General features: G+C 42.5%; 1 protein-coding gene across 4 annotated transcripts in view; it reads right to left on the bottom strand.

Annotated features, from left to right (window-relative positions):
- Positions 1 to 5,780: 5,780 nt before the first annotated feature.
- The window catches only part of FAXC (failed axon connections homolog, metaxin like GST domain containing), a 68,758-nt gene continuing 50,642 nt past the window's right edge, over positions 5,781 to 23,896 (bottom strand). For 3 of the 4 annotated variants that reach the window (XM_036249286.1, XM_036249288.1, XM_036249287.1), the window contains 2 exons: positions 14,903 to 15,019; positions 5,781 to 8,655 (listed from right to left, as the gene is read on the bottom strand). In XM_036249286.1, the coding sequence (XP_036105179.1) occupies positions 8,366 to 8,655; positions 14,903 to 15,019 (407 nt within the window). In that variant the 3' untranslated portion in view covers positions 5,781 to 8,365. The remainder of the gene's footprint in view (positions 8,656 to 14,902; positions 15,020 to 23,896) is intronic. The other variant, XM_036249285.1, reaches the window with a different exon arrangement.

Genomic DNA, 23,896 nt, shown 5'->3' with positions numbered 1-23,896 from the left:
CACAGAAAACTATTTCATATCCATTAGTTATCATTTGCACATCAAATACATACAGCATTAAGACCAAATATACAGAATTTCCACATCTATATACAGTAATCAACAGAGTGCACAATTCAAATCTATCTTACAATCAAGTATACAAGTTTAAATATGGCTTTATAAACTACTAACAATAACTGTGCTAAAGTAACTCATAGGTCCAGAAATAAACACTGGAATGTCGCCTCCACCCGGAGGCCCTCATTCAGCAAGATGCTAGTTATTGTGTTTGCAAAACAGATGGTGCAGGTAAATGTTTCCAGGTAGCATCCACCCATCAGCCCCCAACTAGCTGAAATGTGGGTTCCAGTTATACCAACAGTGGTCCTTCTCATCTCAGATATCTGAAGATAAATCTGTACATCTCCCACGCATTTGGAGGCACAAGGTTATAAACAAATAGAAGACAGATTTATCAATGAGATGATGATTACCAGGAATTACCAAAACATGTTTTTCAGATTGGTGCTCAAATTCTCAGGCAATACATCCTGAATTTGCATTATTTTTCCTCCTCCTTTGGTGCTCAAATTCTCAGGCAATACATCCTGAATTTGCATTATTTTTCCTCCTCCTTTCTTTTCTTGTTTTGCTTAAATTGGTGTACTGTGAGATCTTTCAGGAATTTTCAAGATATCCTAGAAGAAGTGGTCCCAAAAACAATTAAAGTGAGATCGTGTAAAAGTGGAATCAAATTATTCACTCTCCTCTTCCCCTAACCAAATATGCCTATTTTAAGTTAAAATAATAAATACCTTGACCTAAAATCATGCAACCATGTTTATTTTACATCCACTTTGCCACAAATGTTACATACACTCTTTAACCCACCACAGCCTTCTAGGTGCTACCCCAAGTGCTTGCCCTTGCCTCTTTCTCCAAACTCCATGGTAGAGTACCGGAGGACAGTCTTTATAAATCTCTGTGCTTGCCATGGTTTTCAATGTGCATAATGTATCAGTACAGCAGTGTGAGCACAGTGTGTATGTTTATAAGTAAATATGCTGAGGGACATGCTCCGGAAGTTTTACTAATGAGGTGAATGAGCACAAAGGTTTGGAGACCACCGCCTACATGGGGATGATTTGGGGTATCTCCAAACATTTTAAAGGATTTCTATACAACAAATATACATTACTTTGTACATTTTATATGTATAAAATGGAAACTATATGCCACCAACACTTTTGAGAGACTAGAAGGGCATTCCATAGGAGTGAACATACTGGGACTGGCCACTTCAGGTGGGACAATCTGGGAGCATGAGAATATAAACTAAGACAAAGATCACATTACTTCAGTGCTTCCTGCACCAGCCACTTGTATATCTGTAGACCATCCTTCCTAAAAATTGCATTTGTTTTTTATTTAAAACCACCTAGAAAACATCCAGTTGCCTGACACACCTGTAATCCAACCAGACCACCAGGTTGCTTGAAGCCCCAGTATGTCATTTCCTCGTCTCCTCCTACTCAGTGAAATTTGACTATGATCAGAGGAAAGACTGGGATCCTCATCTTCCCAACCATCAAGGAATCATCACCCTCATCAGCAGCATTAGAGTTGTCAGACACCCTGTGTGATGCAGATCACTGGGAAAAACATATGTTAACAATAAGCATAATCCCATGAGACTGATTACTTGAAGTAAAATCACTTTGACAAGAGTCACACAAACATGTCACCCCTAATGAAGAAGAAATCCCTCAAAAATCTGAGCGCTATCTTTAGTCTTATTGCTGCAAAAAAAAATTTCTCATGTAATTTGTTAAAGACAATAATACAACGATCTGGACACGGTGTATGTTTTAATAAACCAGATATGGTATCTTTTGGGAGGATAGTAGCAAATCAGATAGACTACTTCCAATTCTGAATAACTACTAGAGGGAAAAGTCCATAGACTGTTTTTTAAGAGGAGGGAGGTAGTAAATATCCACAGCATTTCTCTTCTCTAGCCCTGACTGGGCAATTACATTATTTTCCCTCTGCTATCTGTTTAGCCAACACTACTTAACATGGCAATTCAGAAGCTAAATCCTACTGTTTCTAGAGCCATGGGATAATTTTTAAAAATACAAATAGAAAAGGGGGGGGGGGCGTTAAATGTTACTGGTAAATAAACGTTACTCGATTGCAGAGCCACAAAATAAAAAAAAAAGTTTTAAGATGTTTGCCAACAAGGGCTGTGAAGCAAATTAGTCACAGTAACATTACTTTTTATTGTTTCAAAAATATTTAAAGCTGTAACTACGGACAGCAGCAATTTTAAAATATTCAAAAAGGCCACCAAGTTCATTGCTGAAATACTTCATTGTATGCAGAACACCAAAGTACTGTGCCGATCTTTTGCTCTGTATAACTTGTTTCCCACTGGAATGACAGGGAGCAGTTGGTGCTGACTAGACCACATCCCTAAGTTATTTGCCTTATTGTTGTAATGGTCCTCTTTATTTGTATACAAATTTACAACTCAGTCCTTTTGAAATTAGAGCCTCCTAATTTGTCATGGTCTAGACAGCAATTTCGGATAGCTTTGGTTTGGAAACAAGTTCTCTGCTTCAGCAAGAGCCAGAATGATTGAGGTGGTCACGGTCAGCCCCAAATCAGTGAGTTGTTTTTCTTCAAGTTGTTTTTCAGTATTCTCTGTAACCATCTCTAGGGGCAAGGTCAAGTTATCTTAAAGAATAAGAAATCTTAAATATCTTTAAGATATTCTTTATTTAAAGTCAGGGACTAAAAATCTAAATTTCTGGCGAGGAATTCAAACGACGAAAATCCTGGCACTGGCAAGAGTCCTACAAGCAAGAGGCACCTCCTGCCCTACTCACCAAGGGGATCCTTTTGAATTTGAAAGTTTCACCCAGACCCCTGGAAACAATGGAATAAAAGTCAAGCACTCCTCAATCACAAACAATTGATTCCTAGACCTGTTAAGATGAGCGGCCAGAGTTCCGCATTTAGATTCGGATGTATTTGTCATTGAATATAACTTCCATCAGTTCTTATTTAACTTAAACAGCACTGCATGCAAAGGAAAACAGCCTGGGTCATAGTCAGGAGCAACAAAAATAACTTCACCCTATAAAAAGAAAAATAAGGAAGAAGGAAAAAGGCAAGAAAAGAAAGAAGAAAAAGGTGGTGGAGGAGGAGTTGTTCCCTATTAACAAAAGTCACCATCCTTTTATTGAAAATACACTCAACAACTGTTCTATGAATGAGTGAGTGGATGGATGGATGGATGGATGGATGGATGGATACAGGTAAACCTGCTTGTACAGAACTTTTTCCTACAAGGAAAATCCAGCCTCTTCCCTCCCTCCTCAGCCCCAGGCCAGTCAGTCTGCCCATGCAGAAGTGGTGGGTTTCAGTGTTCAAATGAAGCTCACCGGGCCCTGGACTGATTTTGTCAAATAGATCTAATTCAAAATAAAAGAAAAGAAAAGAAAGACAAATAACAATGGTAACAACAAAATCCTGTCACTTTCAAGATGCCAAATCTGTCAAAACAAAGATATTCCCTCAATTAACATAAACCAGCTCTTCCTTCCTATCGCTGGGAACATAATTGGCGGGGATAATAATAGAGATTACTCTTGCTTGCATATCCTATTTCAATTTATCTCCTCTCTGGATATGTTAAAGACAAGAAAGAATGAACACTAACAACTTTTAAAGACTTTTTAGAAGAAAGCTTCTTCAATTGGGGTTCATGAGCCCCTTAAGGAATCTACCAATTTTTCAAAAGATTTCTGAATCTCCTGAATTTATATGTAAATTGTATATATTTGCATGTGTATTTCTCTGGGAATAGGGTATAGGACAGTCATTAGATTATCAATGAAAACAAACATTTAAAAGCAGGACTTTCTAGCCTGGGGCCCACTTTCTGAGTATACTTTTCCCATGCAGCCTTCAAGGAAGGAAATGATGGGTGTTGTGTTTCTAGACTGAAAAGAGCTGAGCTGTCTTCTTGCAGAACCAATGAAGTTGATTCTAGAGAGGCAGGTATGAGTTAGGCCAGTTAAGAGGAAAGGCAAGTATTTCATGAGAGGGACTGGGTTGGACAGGGGCACAGGGTGGGGCACAGGGTGGGGCACAGGCAGCAAGATGGAGGCAACCTGGCTGCACCTGGGTGGCTTACAGGAAGGAGCTCCAGGAGACGGTGTGAATGAAGAGGTGAGGACACCAGACCCTAAGGAGTGACCCTTATCCTGAGGCACTATGGCACCCCACAAGGGCCAAGACTTTTAACAGAGACTGACCTAGTGTTATAGGTGGACTGGACCAGGGAAGTGGCCAAGAATGTAAAAGAGGCTATTGCAGAAGTCTAGCCGGAAGAGGATGTCCTGAATCAGTGTGCCATGTCTGTGGCGCTCCCTAAGCCCAGTGTGGATCCCGGGGCCAGGCAGAGGGTAGGTGTTCAGTGGATAGTGAGCATATGGGTATGGACGCTCTAAAAGATAAAGAACTCGGATATCCATCCTGGCATCATTCACAGGGCCTGCCAGTGCCTTGCACAGAGTAGATACTGAAAAGGTCTCTAGAACTGGCCTAGACCAGGCTGAACAGACATGGGGGACAAGGGTAGAGGGTTCCCAGCACTCTCGGAAAGGCTGGGATGTGCTAGTCCTAGGAACATCTAGGAGTGATTTCCCAGGGAGCATGTATTTTAAAAGGAAATCAAGTCAAAGTAGCATAATAGCAAGAACCATCTAAGGCAAGGTGAAAAACCTCAGTTCCTGGTTCTGCCCTGCAAATAAATATGCATGTGACATTGAGCCAATAATGACCCGTGGGGTTCCCTTCTAAGGGCTTTCTAGAGCAAATCTATGACCCAGCTATATATTTCTATGATTCGACACTCTATCTCAAATAATCCAAGCAAGAGCCATGAAGCTAATCCTTAACACTTCCTTACTTGAACCGAGCTGTTACACAAAAGCATATCCTAATACCCAGTACACACAGGCAGGGCTCACCTGAGGACTAGACCACTGTTGTGATTCATGTCCCAGTTGTTCTAAGTCTGCGGTCGATCTTCTGGGTAGCCCGTGGCCTTTTTCATCATGTTATAAGAACAAAATGTTAAACTCTCACAATATAGTTTACTGCACAAATTTATATTGCCCTTGTATCTGTTCTGGTGTATGCAAACATACTATTGCTGCTCATTAATCCTGATGAATGGGAGGGCAAAGGGAAGTGAATAGAGAGGCAGAATTTATTTTCACAATGAGAGGTGAAACAGAACAGACGACCTATGGGTCTCCTGTCCAACCAATGGCACCAGTTAGCATCAAAGAGCACACTTCCTGCCCTGGCCAGTTTGGCTCAGCGGTTAGAGCGTCGGCCTGCGGTCCGGAGAGACCCAGGTTCGGTTCCCGCTAAGGGCACGTACTTCGGTTGCAGTTTGTCCCCGGCCCTGGTTGGTCGTGCGGGTGGCAGCCACTCGATGTGTCCCTTCACGTCGATGTTTCTCTCTCTCTCTTCCTTCCTCTCTCTCCCTCCCACTCTATCTGTACAAAAAATGGAAAAATATCCTCGGGTGAGGATAAAAAAATAAATAAAAATTTAAAAAAAGAGCACACTTCCTTAAGTTACTTTCCAGTAAAAAGAAACACAGAAGTTGAACAAGTGAGCCAGATGACCAAAATGTCCCCTAATTTCTTGATGTTAATTTTTCTAATAAGTAACACCTGTTCATCTAATTGGCGAACACTTCAAATCTGGATAGCTTAAAAATGAACCATGTAAAATTAAAGCCCTCCCAATAAAGACTGCATTAGTCATTTCCCAACAGTGATGTTGTCTTGGTCACTTTGTTTCCATAACATATATTGAGAAATAAAATCTGAATATATTCTAGGATTCCAAATCATTTTTACACCTACAAAATGTCAATGACCCAGTCATGAGCTATCAGGTCAGTACCCAAGACTCCTGGTGGCAATGTCCATTCAAGCTCCCGTGGGAGTTACCTGGATAGACTCAACTTGTCACAACTTCACTCTGAACGTTGGCTCTCCATGTACTTGCCCCAAGAACAACACAATAAAAAACATATGTAAATCTACAGACTCATAACTTAATCATTCTTGGAGTGATGATACATCAAACAGTGCTATACAGGAAGCATAAACTGTAGACAAAATTTCAAACACAAGTCTTTCCAGCTGTGGGTGGAGAAAGGGCAACTGAGTCTTTGTGGAGACAGGTCCACAGTCCGCCTGTTCGCTACCATCACATTCTCAGGCCAGGAGCTTCCCTTGTGACACAGAACTACGTCCAGCTCGCCTTGAGACACACTTACTAGAGAAAAAAGAGGCAAACAGTCCTCTCAAATAATACTGGACACAAAAAAATAGGCTTATCCACTCATATCTTTGCCAACATATTCTCATTAGGAATTGAATAGTCCTCTCAAAAATGAATCATTTTAATAAGACACTAACAATGAAGTTATCTGTAGAATAAGAATTTCTGATTTAGGATATTTCAACATTTCTTCCTGCTTTATATTCCCCACACAGTTGCTTAAATGGTAAGCAACCTCAAAAACTCTCCCTCTTTAACTCTCGGTGAATCCTCAGCATTTTAGGATTGTTTTGCAAAGCTATACTCAAAGAGTCTTTTTGAAGTAAAGTACATGAACTTCTCAGAAGAAACTGCTGTCTTTCAAGAAATGCCTTTCACCCCATAATGAATTATCCTTACCCAGCCAGCCAGTTGAAATCAGAAGCAAAGTGGTTTTGTTTGCAGCTGTAAATCTTAACACTGACTCTATTAGCCCAAATCCACCCCAGGATCTTCACCCCAAATTCCACTGGAAAATGTTTTAAGTCAACAAAAACTGTGTCTTCAGAGATGGGTGCCTTGGTAAATACAGTAAATAGAGAGTTCATGGTCTCTAAAGGGACGGTGGGAGTCTGGGAAGGGAATGGGAGATCCTTAAGAAACATTAAAATGTCTCCTCAGCATCGCTGTCCTCTCACTGGGCAATGGCTGAGAACACCGGAGAAGCTGCATTAATAAAGCTGCGTGGAGTCTACACTGCACAAAGTGCTTTGATACTAGTACACGGTCCTCTTCCTCCTTCCCCTTTTCCATGCCTCCTGCCAGGTTTGTTTTCAAAAAGACATCACAAGTTGGCAAGCTTCTGGTTACAGAATTCAATCAAATACTTTCTCCCTCACCTCTATGAAGCTCATCATATTCTGGAGCTTTATTGCCGCCAAATAAATCAAACACAGGTAAGTTAAACTCAGGAATCAGCAAAGGACAACATCCCAGGGTGTGTTCAGGCAATGGAAGAAAGATGTTTCTGCAAATATACATAATTAAAGACCATTTGTAGCTGTTGATGATGTATAAAAATATTTCCAAGGTTCTTTCAACACAAGATTTCAATTCAAGCAAGATCACAAAGAGGAATGATGACGGGGTCCTGACTGCGCCTCAGTGTGTTTCATCTGCTCGGCTTTTTCTCGGGATAGTGGCGGCTGTTGCCTGGGTGTGGAATTCCTCTGCCCTCAAATCTCCAAATGTATGAAGCACAATACAGAATAAGATATTGTGTTTATGCCACACCTCTTCCAAGAGGTTTAAAGCGCCAAATGGGACCCTATGAATCCTCACAACACCCCTGTGAGGTAGGTAGGTGGAGAGTTTTGTTATCCCCACTTTACAGGTGGGGGGATGAGGCACACAGGAATTAAGAGACCTGCCTAAAATCACACAGCTAGTCACTGGCAGAGTGTTTAGAATAAAACTTACACTGATTAGCACTTAGCACAGTGCTTTGCACATAGTAGGTGTTTGCTGAATATCTATGGATTTTATTTGACTTATATCTCAACATACAATATACACACATAAAATACAAGCAGCCACAGAACATCCGTCTCCTACATTTCTTCTGACGACATCTCTCATTACTGCAAACCCTGGTGGATGGAGGATGCCCAGGAATTCGTCTCTCAATGAAGCCCTCATGTTGAAGAGGGTCAACACACAATCTGAGGAAAACCTATTCTTGCACCTGGTCTACCTCAGGATATAAGTTTTCTAATGAAAACAAAGATGGGTTTCAGGAACCATGCTGACATTTTTTTGTGTTTGCATTTTGCCTGTTTGTTTGAAATGGAGCCATCCGAATGGTTCTGTGTCTTGTCTGTACAAAAAGAAATAAGGCTGCTCTAGTCCAGCTTGCTTGCGAGAAGGGTGCCAGGCACAGAGCCCCTCCGGATCGGGGGGATCTCCACCCAGGGAGCCGCCGGGCCAGGCGCCCCCGCCCCGGCAGGAGAGGGCCAGCCAGGCGGTGTCACTTGCACTGTTCGTGGTCCGTGTAGTCATCCATCTCCACGTCAGAATCAAAGAGCGAGTGTCCAGTGAAATCCGTGTCTGGGGTTCTGGAAAAACTGTTCTCTGCTCCCTCATCTTCAAAGGTCTCTGTCCTTGAGTAAAGGCTGAAGTCCAGCAGGGGCGTGTGCGTTTTGCTGCCTTCGCTGCTCTCCTCCGACTCGTAGATGGTGTTGTCGTCGTCATGGTGCCACTCGGGCCAGAATTTCCTCCGGATCCGCTCACAGTACATGGCGAGGTTGATGAGCTCACCTGCAGTGCGGGAGGAACAGGCAGGTTAGTTCCCAGAGCCAACCATCTGCCCGCCACTTGGCTGTCTGGGGTTCTGGAAGGATGGGGTGGGGTCGACATGAAAAATGTTTTCCACCGAGGAACTGTCAGAATATTTAGATTTTCTACTCATAATAAGAAAGGTGAGTGGGAAAAGCTAAATTCAGTGAGAGGCTAGATGAAATTTAGGAGTGAGTCCTTTGGTGATGAGAAATTGGGGGTAGGTCATTTATCCGAAATGGCAGCTAAACGACCATCATTTGGCTTTGTGAAGCATTTTATTATTTTATGTTTGCGTCAACTGGTTCATATTTAAATTAATTTATAGTCCGTGAAAATACACCAACTGTTAATTGGATTAAATCGGCCAGGAGTGATCATTCATTCCACAAATATTTGTAGTGTTGTTATGGGCTGGGTACTATGCCAAGTTAATAAATGTTATGTTAGGATGGAAACTTAGCTCTAAATAATCCATAAAATGCAAAACTCAGAATTGTCTTTATGGATGAGTGTACCCACAATACAGCAGATTTTTTAGTTTTTTTAATTAAATTCCACAGCTGCACCCACAATCGGGTCCCCACTCAATGCCGGGACTACTTCTTTTCCATGTAAATCAAAGGAGCGCTGTGGTTAAGTCACTAAAATCCTCCAGACATTGTCTGAAACACGACACAGTATTTGGCTTTCATCACCTAATTTCAAATGGGGAAGGATGGAAGAGGGTGAGTTTTTGCCTTTACTCCACCAGGTGGCAACATTGCTTATAAAGATGTAATCTGTCTCAGGACTTCATTGCCCTAAAAATATTCTTTGGATGTTTACTTTTTAAAAGTTATATAAACATTCACTTATTGTGTAGGTAGGTAATCCAAGTTTTATTGCAGAAAATTAGACAATATAGATAAGAAAAAAATAACATTTTAATTTACATTCTTTTAGAATTTTATATGGTATTTATGTATACATTTATGCATATTTACATTTGCTGTATAACATTTACTATATATTCTGTTTCCTATCCTACTTTTTCCCCACTTAACATATCATGGAAACCTTTCGATCTCACACTATCAGCACCTTGATAATTGCATAGCATTTCATTATACAGATGTACCATGGTTTCATTTTATTACCAATCCCGTATCACAGGCCATTTAGGTTGTTTCTGTATAAATTGCTCTTTTAATAATAGTCTATAACTACCCTATTTTATTTTCTATGATAAAATAACATATTCCCATTTTATAAAATTATAAGTCTGTATAAAGAAACTATAAATCATAAAGAAGAAAACCCAAAGGGTCTATAATCTCATCCATCCAAGATAACCACAGTTAACATCTTGGTGTCATTTCTTTCAGTACTTTTCCTATTTATTTATTGTCATTATTACTTTGATCTCTCCATAACTTCCTGTAACATGAATGTAAAAGTTGTCACATGTCATTACAATTTTTCACAACTTGATTGTTGTCCTGCTTAAATAAACACCCCACGAAGCACATCTCCCTTCTTCCTGAGCCCTGTAGAACAGTGTTCTCACATTGGTTGCAGGTCACCATTTTCAGTCCTATCAGATCATAATAGCTCAATTCACACCTTGTAAGAGTCCATTCTGACTGCTCCCCACTCGAAGACTTTTATGTACACGCTAAGGAACCAGAAGCAGAAAAGTCGACGTCACTGTCCCTTTGGGGGAGGTGCATGCAAAACCTTCATTTATTTTCTCCCTCAAGGAGGCAGTCGTGACACAGACCTCACCAGGTATTGCTGTCAGTCACACCTACCCAGGAACTGGATAAAGATCCCAGCAGCGAGGAAGTGAGGGGAGACATGGCAAATGAATTTTGGCCACTTCACAGCAGGCCCTGGGGACAGCCCTGTTTGCCTCAATCAAGTGCATTCTCCAGGAGCTGCCAGAAAGTCAGAATCTATTCACAAGGGCCACAGGATCTCCACCACCTCTGAGTCTATCCACTTCTGTTGTGGCTGTTCTTTCTTCAGCCTGTTTCTTTACCTTTCTTCCCCGAGACCTGCCCCCTTCATGACTGTGTGACATTAATACCACTTCACTGTGAAATAATAAAAATTAATAAGAGGAGCAAACATATAGATAGTCCTTCCTGTGTACCAGGCATTGTTTGAAGTGCTTTCTTCATTTCTTGAATTCATATTAACTTCCTTAGTTCTTGCAAAAATCCTGTATGAGGCAGGAAACATTATTATCCCCATCTGTAGCAGGAAAACTGCAACAGAGAGGTTCATTAACTTGACTAAAGTCAAGTTCTAAATAGTGGTAGAGCCAGGATTCAGACACGCGAGCAGTCTCCAGGCTCCGTGTCCTTCACTACAACTCTACTCTGCCTCTCTGCTGGGGAGTTGACAGCCTGGCCTGGAAACTGACAGCTTTGCACCGCCTGTCACAGAATATTTTCCTGTAATTCTGCCTGGGGTCTCAAGGAATTATAAGATGCTGCCCCTAAAGATAATGAGTTGTCATGAAGGAAGTGATTATTCTATCGTGCAGTTAAGAAAGGGTTTGCTCTGTCTGAAAATAAATGGAAAAATATCCTCAGGTGAGGATTTAAAAAAATAAAAAGTAAAAACTGCAGGTTATAATTGTATCAATATCATGATTTCAATTTTTAAAAATATAGACATTCATGTACCTGATAAAAGATGAGGATACAGCCCTGGCTAGTTTGGTTCAGCAGTTAGAGTGTTGGTCAGCGGACCAAAGAGTCATGGGTTCAATTCCGGTCAAGGGCATATACCTCAGCTGCAGTTCAGTCCCCAGTCCTGATTGGGGTCATGCAAAAGGCAACCAATCAATGTGTCCTTCACATAGATTTTTTTTCTCTCTCTCTCTCTTCCTCTCTCCCTCCCTCTCACTCTGAAAATAAATGGGAAAATATCCTCCGGTGAGGATTTAAAAAAAAAAAAGATGAGGATACATACCACAATATTAACAGCATGCCTCTGTGAGTGATGGGGTCACAAGTTGATTTTTTTTTTTTTTACCTTTCTATCTTTTTCAAATTTTCCCCAGTAAGAAAATAATATTTCATATATCTATAGAGATACAGATATATAAACAAATACATAAATACTCTAATTGCTGAATATTCATAGTTTGTCTTTTACTCGCCTAAATTAAGAAACACTTCTCACTAACCTAGATTGTTCCAGAAGTAGCTTGTGTGGCTAGATATTGTAAATAATATCTGGAACCAAAAAGCTAATATTTATACCCACACTCTCACAAACGTGGGTGTTCCAACGCTAAGGCAGAAAATACTGCCTCCTCCAAGCTATTCACGAATGCTCCTGGGTTTGAGCCAGTTCTAAATTACCCAGGGTCCTTGGTTGTTTCTATATCTCCTTTCTCTTGTTACTTCTTGGGAAAGTCTCTAACACAGGAAAATAACAAAAGCAGAGAAAGAAGTTGAGACCAAATTAGTAGTGTGCTTGCATATTAGCAGCTCAGATGCAGAGGTTAGGAAGGGGTCTGAATCTAATGGGATTTAGAGACTTGCTGCACTTTAATAATTCATGCTGCCCAGCCGGTGTGGCTCAGTGGTTGAGCATCCACCCACGCACCAGAGGTCATGAGTTCAATTCCTGGTCAGGACACATGCCCAGGATGTGGGCACCATCCCTAGTGAGGGGCATGCAGGAGGCGGCCAATCAATGTTCTCTCATCGATGTTTCTATCTCTCTCTGGTTCTCCCTTCCTCTCTCCCTAAAAATCAATAAAGAAAAAAAAATTTTTTTAAATAATAATTCATGCTACACCCTTTCCCAGGGAGAGCTGGACACCGCTACATTGTTTTAAGAATCAAAGTACATGCAACTCTGTGCCAGAAGTCCCCTGCAGATGATGGTGTCAGATTCCCCCAAATGTGTGTGTCTCAGGGTGGGACACAAAATCAATCTTCCAAAAAGGCTAATCATTTCTCTAAAAAGAACACTAAATGCCTCACACCCTTCCAGGAAGTAACAGACGAAAGGGCTAGTCATAAATAAATTAACAAAAGATGCTTCGTTTCAGCAAGAAAGAATACTATAGAATCTGAGAGTTGCACTGATGATGGGTTCCTGAATGTTTCTGACTAAATTAGCAGATGACCTCAACAGATGTGCATGCGTGTGTGTGTGTGTGTGCACGCGCGCAAATATGCTTGGCTAGAAGTATAAGTGAGTGTGTATGAGGTGTGTGTGTATAGAAGTATGTAAGTAGGTGTGGGGGCTATTGCTAGGGGGTGTGTAAGGGTGGTATGGCAGAGAAACAGAGGGAGGGAGTAGGAAGTAACAAGAAGAGAGAGTAAATATAAAACATACTCCTAAATAAACTAAAAGGAAACTATATTTTAGACTACCATAAAAAATCTGATTTAAAAAGGAAAAGTAATATTTTAAAAGCTATAAATATCACCAATGTGATAGCATTCAATTTAGATACATCCCAACACAAGGAACACCTCCATGATGATCATTTAGGAAATCAGATATCAATACATACTAGCCCTTGCCCCACTTAGCTGAAGTCCAGAACACCTTTGATCAATGCCTGAACCATTGCTACCAAACCTGGTACTGCATCTGGAACCCCAGCTTCACCACCATGTGGAGAGTGACTCCTGTTACCCAAAACCTGGTCTGAAGTTCTGAGCATGCGCGCGCGCACACACACACACACACACACACACACACAGCTACAGCCCTCACCAGCCGGTCTCCTCGCCAACCCACCCACGATCCCCATCCATGATTACTCGCCCGCCTCATTTTAATGTACAATTCAGCCTTACTATGCACTGGTGATCTCATCTGCACCCTTCACCTGCTCATTTGGGGCATAAACACCTTAATTAACTCTTGTCAATCCCCTTCCCCAAACCTAAACATCGAACCGCCATTCCCACATCCCCAGCCCCCAGGCACTTGTTTAGGGACTGCTTCGAACTGGAGATGACTCTGAACAGTCCCCACCCACCAATGCAGGGGATGCCTCTCCCAGGGACCCCAGCTGCCTTGTTTATCCCACCACCTCACTCCACTACACACAAGCACAAGCACAGCACACACACACACACACACACACAGATCTAGTTCCCTGACATCAACCCTAGTTGAGCTGACTTTCCCTGACCTCTTGCCAACCAACATGAAATGTATTCCTAGCTACCACCCCACCCCCACCCTCACACGGACATTCATCCTTTAGCTCAGGTCCCCTTCATCCCCACTTCTACCCCTCCAGTCTAGAACTGTAATTCTGACAGGTATTATAGTCAAGATCACTCAACAAAGATACAAGATTATGTTTCTTGGGTCAAAATGTACATATAATAATACTAATAATAAAACTTTGCAGAGCACCAGACTTACAAAGCATTTATTGACACTTTCTTTTTTTTTTATCCTCACCCGAGGACATTTTTCCATTTTCCGTTCAGACAGAGTGGGAGAGCGAGAGAGAGAGAAACATCGACGTGAAAGGGACACATCGAGTGGCTGCCACCCACATGACCCAACCAGGGCCGGGGACAAACTGCAACCAAGGTACATGCCCTTAGCGGGAACCGAACCCGGGTCTCTCTGGACCGCAGGCCAACGCTCTAACCGCTGAGGCCAGGGCTTTATTGACACTTTCATTGTTGTCTGTATGATCTACAGACACTCCACTGAAATAGAAAGGAGTGCTGTGAACTCAAATGACACAGAATCATGACCTACATGTGAAATAGCTGAGATCGGATAAGACGGAGGAGCATCTGAGCCGGGCGGTGAGGCCATCAGCCCCACCCACTCTGCTTACTGCAGCAGTGGGCACCCCGTAAAGTGGTGAGCTACCACTGTCCCAAGGAATTAACAATGAGCAACAAAACAAGGGCACTAGGTAGAACTCAAGCCCTGTTTCAACCACAAGCGTTAAGTCACTATGTAAGGAACTGGAAGAAACACCCTGGTGTAGACATGGCAAGACCTGTATCAGCTTTGCCAGAGCACAGCGTGAACAAGATGGCAAGTGAGAACCCAGTGTCTCCTCCACCCGTACATACCCCGAGCACAGAAAACTGACCCTGGCCCTGGATGCCACAGCCTGGTATCTCCATAGAGCACCATCAAGCTCACAGGCATCAGCCTAGAATTCTCCACTGTGTTACCCCTACCCTTCACCCTCCCAGCAACAAAACCTGAAGAGGTTTGCAGTGCTTGCCTTTGATCAGCCGCTCAGGTCTCGTCCCAGGTAAGGTCCACATTGCCTGTGCCAAGTGTCCAAAGACAGTTGCATCGAGAGTGGAAAGCTTGGGCCCCATGATGTACTTCTTATCACCTGCAGCAGACAGAACAGAGAGGTCACTGCTGGCCTGCGCTGCCTGCGTGGTCACAAGGGCATTCAGCACACTTGTATCATATGCTCATCTAACTGTGAATCAAAAGCTTTGCAGACACTTCCCTGAAATAGGAGAAATGTATGCACCCCCTTTTCCTTAAAAAAAGATAGAAATAAAAGTAAAACAAATTAAACAATTCTGTGATACATCAACCTATACAATTGTGAAGCAGGGAAGTAACTGGGAAGATATCAAGAAAAACAAATAAGGAAGGAGGTTCATGGTAAAAAAGGGACAACCGATCACCCACAGATTTCTGAAGGCAACTCTTCATCTCCATCTCGCGTGACTGAAGATTGACAAAACCTGGAAGTTTGCTTAAACCATCTTAACTTGGGTTACTTAAACCAAAGTAACCCAAGCCTAGCACCCCCAAACTCAGCACTTAATTTATTAAACTGATACATTTCCTTGGGAAAAACAAGAAGCCTAAGATGCGTATGCCCCCTTAATTGGCAAGGTTCTCAGCACTGAGCACCAGCTTCCACGGAAACACTACGTAAAGAAAAGCTGTAAGATGACAGGCCCAGCACAGAATCAGGCTCCTGTACAAGGATGTTTCACACAGCTGCTCCCAGCTCTCTTTTTCCACACTACTGACCTTGTTCAGGCCTTGACACCTGGACTATCACATCTAACTATGAAAATTGCCCCCAGTTTGTCTCCTGGGCCACGGTCAGCTGCTGTAGCAAATAGAGGTAGCACAGGTGGAAGCGATCCACCTAGTTCACATCCTGGCATTCACTGTGGGAGCCTGGTCATTACTTAACCTCTCAAAGCCTCAGTTTTCCCATCTGGAAAATGGGGATGATATTAACGGTGCCCATTTCATAGGTCTAATGTGAGGATTAAATGGTGTAATGCATGTAAAGCACATAGCACCATAACTGGGTAACTCAATAAACATTAGCTCTCATGATGATAGTCCCCCTGGGTCTCCAGTCCATCCCGTACCCCTGAACTTAAATCTCTAAGACACTCTTTCATCATATCACACACTTTGACAAATGCTTTTAATGATTTTAAAATGAGTTATGAAATTAAGCCCAAACTTAACTTGGAATTAAAGGCTCATTATACTCTGCCTCCAACCCATGTTCCAGCTCTATCCCTCACTCCTCCCTTTCTTTAGCAAATCCGGGGGACACACACACCCCCATTCCCAGGACACTGTGCTTCTTACTGCTACACCTTTGCTCATGCTACACTTCCTCCTTCCCCTGCCCCCAAAACCTATGTGCTCCTCACTTCTCTCCATATGATAAATCCTATTGCTCCTTCGAGGTCCAGCTCAAGCCTCCTTTCACAGCTTTCTGTGTTAGCTCTATCTGGTGGCATCAGCCTGCAGGGCAGGAGAGGGGTTCCAGCCCAGGGAATGAGCCAGGGCCTGAAAGTGGGGACGCCCACCAGGTGGAAGCCACAAGAGGTTTTAGGGACTGTTGGGAGAAGGGCTACACACTGTCTCACAGAGGAGAAAAGATAGAGGAGCGTGTCTTTCTGATCAAAAGGAAACGACCATCTCAAATTGCTACGACGTCTCAGGGAAACACCAGAGTCAAGTCTGTAAATTGTGAAGTTCGCTGTACAATCCCAGAGGAAAAATGTAAATGTATAGGGGTGAAAAAAACTTTGGAAACCTAACAGTGGAACACCTGGGACCTTGATAAAAAAAAAACAAATAATAAAACATGTAATAATTTGAAACTATACATGAACCACTACATATAGTATTCAGCCCAAATGTGTCACTGGAAGGACACTGCGTTAGTAACAGAACCGGACTAAGAATGCTGGCACCCAGGTCTCAGACGTCCAGCCCAATGCTCTTTGCTCTGCCTGAAATGCCTCAGGTCATCATCTCAGTGGTAAAGACCCCAGGGAACAGCAGGCGGGCTGAGCTTGTTTACAAAAGATGCTTTAGCCAGGAAGGAATACAGAATACAAGGGGAAAGAGAGAAAAGAGAAGTCTCAGGGCTTTTAAAAGGTGCTAGCAAACAAAATTGATGGAACTTATCAGTTGTGGAAATGGTGAAAGGTAGATACAAAATTATATGTGTATACACATGCAACAGTTATAAATTTAAAGAATATAAAAATATCCTGTTACTAAAAAGTCCTTTATGTACCAAATGGCAGGAAGCTTTCTTTAAACATTCTATTTTGAAATAACTTTAGACTCACAGAAAAGTTATAAAAATAGCAGAGTTGCTGTACACTTTTCAACCAGCTTCTGGTAATATTAACATCTTATATAACCACAGTACATCTATCAAAACTAAGAAATTAACATTAATACAACACTATTAACTGTGCTGCAGACTTCATTCAAATTTTATTAATTTTTCAACTCATGTTCTTTTCTATTCCGGGATCCAATCCAGGACCTCACGGTGCATTTACTCATCACGCCTCCTTTCTCCTCAACCGGTGAAATCGCTCCATCTTGTCTTTCATAACCTGGACACTCATGGAATACTGGCCAGTCATTTTGTAAAATGTTTGTCAATCTGGGTTTGTCTGAGGTTTTTGTGATTAGATTAGGTCATGCATTTTGGGTGAGAATACCACCGAGGTAATTCTGTACCCTTCTGTGGTGGTTAATTTTTCTGTCAACTTGACTAAGCCATGGAGTGCTAAGTCAAATACTATCCTGGGTGCTTTTGTGAAGGTGTCCTTGGATGAGATGAACATTTAAGTGGTAGACTGATACAGCAGCTTTCCCTCTCTAATGTGGGTGCACCTCACCTGATTAGTTGAAGGCCTGAATAGAACAGAAAGGCTGACTCTCTTCCAAGTAAGAAAGAATCCCTCCTGCCTGACTGCTTTCCAGCTGCAACATGGGCTTGTTCCTGCCTTCAAATTCCAATGGAAACGCTGGTTCTTCCTGGGTCTGAGCCTGCTGGCTTTCAGACTCAAGCTCGACCATCAGCTATCTGGTGTCCCAGCTTGCAACTCACCCTGCAGATCTTTGGACATGTCAGCCTCCATAACTGCATGAGCCAATTCCTTACACTAAATCTTCATACTAAAAAAAAAACTTTTTGTCATATATCCTGTTGGTCTGTTTCTCTGGGGAACCCTGATTAATACACCTTCTTGGGGCATCAAATCAGAAGAGGGCCCATAATGTCTGTGTCTTATCACTGGAAATGTTAACCTTGACCATGTGTTAAAGGTAGTCTGTGAGGTTTCTTTACTATAATGGTACTATTTTTCCTTTTGCAATGAATAATATTAGGAGAGATATTGTTGAGACTATAAATATCCTGTTTCTCCACAAACTTTGGCCCTTTGATTTCAGCATCCATTGGTGGGTATTACCTGAAACAATCACCACTGTGGTATTTGCCTAATCAAGATCTTTTATTTATCTCATTCCTTCCACATGTATTGATTAGAAGTCTACTGTTCACTTCATCCATTTACTAATGCATTCAATTATTTATTTATATAAGTATGCACTTACCAATAATTACTTTATTCTATGGCTTATAATCCAGTACACTCATTATTCATTTTGTTTCTCAAATTGTTCCAGCTTTGACCTTCTGGTCCTTGGAGGGAAGTGTTTCTAAGAGGGAACCTGAATTCAGATCTGACTGCTTAGAGAGAGACAAACCAAGCTAAAGCCTCAAGTCTGAGCACTACCAGGTTTTACCAAGAGATCACAGATCTCACAACCAGAGGGTTTTAGCAAAAACAAAGCACTAAGGGCACTTCTGAAGGGCACTGAAGGAGCAGGCTGGGTGATGAGGCAACTCAAGCTTCATTTTCAGAGCGGAACCACACCACTGGCTCCTGTGGGGATGGACAAAAGCAGCTGAGCAAGTCTGGGTGCTTACAGCTCCCTGCCAGGTTGGAAGTATAGGCTAGAACCCCTGGTGAGGGCAAATGAAGGTTGAATTTATCAGAATCCCTAGGAGATGAGAGACATAGGATACAGCAGACTCCCTGAGGGATGCTCCACCAGAGGCCAGCTTCCAAGCACCCAGGCTGTGTCCCTGAGTGTGCAGAGCCCTCCTGACTGTGAGCGTGAGCCCACGTCACAAGAGGGTATGGAGCATATCCAGCAAATGAAGGCAGGGTGACCTCAAGTGCCCAGAGTGATTTCACAGAGCTCCATGGCTGGGTCTTCAAGTAGCCATTAAGAAGCAGAGACTAGTGAGGAAGTGCAAGGACAGTGATCAAGCAGCCAGAGGGGAGGGGCCGGGGAGATCTGGAGAAGTAGAGCCCAAGGCAAGAGTTGGCTTCACTGAGGGCTGGGAAATAACAGCTGGTCCTGGGTGTTTCTAGAATCTGATCCTACATCTTTTTGGTGGTTTGGGCAGCTCCTTTCCATGAGAAAGGCTATGCTGGAGATGCAAGAACCATTGGGGTATCCGAGGATAATCAAAAACGGAATGGGGAAGTACGAAGTCAAGAACAAAAAGAATATTCTGAGGCCCTGGAGGTTATATACTCTTTATACCCCAGATCTGAGCTTACTGTGATTGGATTTTATCATAGATCATTGGTCAACACCTTAAATAACCCATTAACCTATGGTTGCTTATCCTGACCTCCAAGCCTGGCCTCTTGCCCTTCCCACATCGTCTTCCACATCTATCATGAGCCACAACACAGGACTGACCAGGAGACACCAGGATGCAACACCAGGCGGCAGTATGTGGAAGACGAATGAGCGTGTCGCCTGGGACCCTCACCCCTCTTACCCGCCCCTCATCCTCATTAGCACTGACTGAGGTGGTGGCTGGGAGATGGGAGGCAGGGAAGAATGCAGAGGGCAACGCCACACAGTTGTCCAGAGAGAACTAAACCTATATGGAATCTGAGGTGAGTGACCAGAATCCAAGCCCACCTGAGAAAACAAGGAAGCTGCAGAGTTAATACACACTGGGTTTGGTAAACAGAAAAGAAGAGGAGAAAATCAGAGAAGAAAAGCAGAGAGCAATATGGGTCTTAAAAGTCCCATTAGAGGCCGGGACTACATAACACTGTAACAGAGGAAGGCTCCTGGGCCTGGGCTGTTGGCCAGCTGCCTGGCTCTCAGCCTCCTCCTTGTGGAGGATGTGGAGAGCTAGCAGCAAAAAACTCTCTCCAGGCCCAGGCATGACGAGCCGAGGTATACCCAGCATGAATGTTCTACTTCAGTTAACCACGCTGGGTGCTCATCACAGCACCATCCCTCATCCCATCCTCCCTGTCCCAAATAATTTCCACTTATCTAACCTAACCCTTCCCTTGATGTTCAGATCAAGTCCTCCTTCCTCCACTCCATGAAGGCTACCCACCCTGTCCCAGTCCACTAGTACCTCTCAGTGCCCACTCCTCTGTAGGCACAATGGCTTAGAGCACACTGCTCAAAAACTAGTTAGGGTCAGCAGCAGCATCACAAACTCTCAGGTCCCACATACTGAATCAGAACATCTGAGGGTGGAACTAGAGAATCTGTGTTTTAACAAGCTTTCAGGTCAGTGCTTCTCAAACTTGAGAGACATGAAAGTCACCTGGAGGGCCAGCAGTTCTTGGGCAACACTCTGAGTAGCACTGTTCCAGGTGATTCTTACGATTATTAAAGTTTGAGAAGCATCATTCTAGGCTAGAATAAACCAGCAGTCTTAAACTTGAGCATGCATCATAATCACCTGGGGATATTTTTTAAAACACTAATCGATGCCCTCACCCCAAGCCAGGAGTTTCTAAGTCAGTAGCTATGGTGTGAGATCCTAAAATTTCATCTCTAACAAGATCTCACATAAGGTTGATGCTGCTGCCCAAGGACCACACTTTGAGAACCACTGATCTAGATCATCCATTAGGTAATTCACACATGTCACCTCATAGTCTTAGTTATGTGGATGTCCTATCTCAAATATTTTATAAGCTCCTTGAGGACAGTAACTTTCTGTCTTACTTTTCTGTCCATCTGGCACCTACCTATCAGTGTAGAAACCATCAACGAAGGTGATGAGGGCCTCAATTATGTTTGAGTTCCGTCCTTTCTTCAAACTAAGAGCTATTGTAATGTTTGAAAGGTATAATAATGTGAGCCCCAGCTGGGTGGCTCAGTTGGTTGGAGCATCATCCAGCACACCAAAAAGGTTGCGGGTTTGATCCTGGTCAGGGAGTGTGCAGGAGTCAACTAATTGGTGTTTCTTGCTCACATCGATGTTTCTCTCTCTCTCTTTCTCCTCCTCCTCTCTCTCTTCTCTTTCTAAAATCAAGAAACATATCCTCAGATAAAGTTTTAAAAGATATAATAATGTGAAAGCATTTTGCAAACTAGAAGGTGCTATTCTAACATAAGGAGTTATTTTATACTCATTGCCAATAATCAGAACAAGTACTGCCTGTAGACAGATGCAGCCCAGTCTCTCTCCCAGTGTGGAAATCCCTTTTCCCACTTCCTACCAACATTCCTCAACCTCAACCCCGATAGGAACTTCTCCATCTCTTCTTGGGCAGGGCAAACTATTCTATGATTAGGTAGCTCCTGATACTGAGACAAAACATGTCTCCTTAGAACTTCCACCATCAATTCCATTTCTTTCCCCTGGAATCACACAAAGAATTTATGGCCACATTTCCTATTCCTAGGAAAGTAAGTCTCCACTAACATCCTTCTAAGTAAAAGTTGGTTACTTGTTTTCACATACATTACTACGGAACAGTAGGTAGAAAGTTTATTCCAGAGCACTGGAAACTGCTATAGAAATGAATCTCTGAATGGCATCTGCTTCCTCCATTACAAATCCTCTTCCCAGAATTAGTCCCCATCAGCTAATGGTCACTATCTGTTCCACTTATGCCATTTAGCTAAATTTTCAAGTGCTATACATGTAAAACACAAAAGGCTGGCTTTGACAGAAAATATAAGTTCAAGAGAAAAATTAAAGAGACTAGTCAGATTTTCAAGCACTCGTTTTTCTATTACTCTAAGAAACAAAGAATAATTGTTTCTTTCACCTACATAGAGTTCCCTATACTACAGCACAGATACAATTTATAAGCAGATCATTTAAGTGAAGTTAATATGGACAGCATCTATTTTTCTAATTGTTCCTCTTGCCTTTATTTAACTGGGAATCTAAGAAAAATTGAGAAACAAAGATTTTAAGTAGTCTCCCCAAAGACAGCACAGGTCACAGTAATCTTGCCAGCCAACCTTCAAAGAATACACTCCTTAAACTCTTTTTCTACATGCGAATCTCCCAAACCTACAGGAGAAAATAAAATCTACTTTCTGTTCTCTCATACTCCTGACCATTCTCTCTTTGTCAGAAATAATATGACAGGCCACTTCTTTTACAGAGCTCTTATTCATATCCCCAGCATACTCTAAAATAATTGAGTATGTGATTCTTTCATCTGGGGGGAGGGGGCTATCTTATATGTGAGGTTATTAATGCTCCTTATGAGTAAATCTCAGAATTAAAATCATCAACTTTGACAACTTTCTGACTTCTACTAGTTGCACCAATTGGTTCCCACTCTGGGAAAAGATAAAGGTAGTGGGGAGGAGGGACAGAAGAAGCCCTAAGTTTAATCTCTTCTCAGATTTCATTATGGAAAACAATTAGATATTCCTGCAATTTTCTATAAGATTCTCTGAAAGAACACACAAGGGAGAATTTTTTTTCAGCTTGTATGAACTATTCAGACCCCTTTCCCAGTGACCACCAAGACCAACCACCTCAACTCTTCCTCTCAGCCTCTTTGACACCCTGGCTCTTAAAAGTCCCTAAGATGAGACAGGGGAGTACATCCGTCTCAACCACAAGGCACAGGTTGTACTTGCTCCTCTGTACTTCAGTCCTCCTGAGCACCTTCCAAAGTCCACTCAAAGCCTCCATGTTATACACTGTTGTTTTAGAAAACTCTGCAGCAGTTGTGGGAAAACATACACAGGACATTCCTCAGGAGGAGGCACATGCCTGATCGGACTCACTTATTATTATAATTTAATATCCTTAAACAGCAGCTCTTGGCAGTCTTAAGAATCTAACGATGACACAGTGTTACTGACTCACTGACAAGCGGCCTGCTTATTTGTCTTTCTTCTTTTTTAAAGTGATTTTTCAGAGACAGGGAAGAAGAGAGGAGAGAGAAAGAGAGAAACATCAATGTGAGAGCAAAACATCGATCAGCTACCTCCTGCATGCCCCCTACCAGGGATCAAGCCTGCAACCCGGGCACTAGCCCTAATCAGGTATCAAACCAGCAACCTTCTGTGCACAGGACAATGCCCAACAGACTGAGTCGCACAAGCCAGGGCTATTTGTCTCTCTTCTTGAAATTGCTGCAGTATTGTTACTTCTGAGTCTGACTACATATTTGACTGAAATGGTGAGGTTTAAGGGGTATAAAAGTCATATGGGGCTTCCCAGTTTCACTTCCCCAAATACACCTTTTGAGGATAAAGAATATAGAACACTCAACTCAAACTACACCCCAAGAGAAGTGTTCCCCTTAATTTCATTTCTGCCTTGGCTGTCGTGTATTTGGCAATCAGAGGAACCAACTGTTCTCTTTATTCAATAAAGACTATCTGGTAGCCCCCAAAGTCTGCTTTAGTTCATGAAACAACATAGCAGACAGAACCCAATGCCATGTTGCAATTTAAGTTCAAATCCTTTTATAAGACATTATCATTATTTTAAGAAAGCTGAATAGTGCCCGGCCGGTGTGGCTCAGTGGTTGAGCGTCAACCCCGTGCATCAAGAGGTCACTGGCTCAATTCCTGGTCAGGGCACATGCCCAGGTTGTGGGCCCAATCCTCAGCGGGGGCACGCAGGAGGCGGCCAGTCTATGTTCTC

The sequence above is a fragment of the Molossus molossus genome, unplaced genomic scaffold, assembly GCF_014108415.1.
Source record: "Molossus molossus isolate mMolMol1 unplaced genomic scaffold, mMolMol1.p scaffold_m16_p_8, whole genome shotgun sequence".
Classification (NCBI taxonomy): domain Eukaryota; kingdom Metazoa; phylum Chordata; class Mammalia; order Chiroptera; family Molossidae; genus Molossus; species Molossus molossus.
This window is presented reverse-complemented; position numbering and strand designations above follow the sequence as displayed.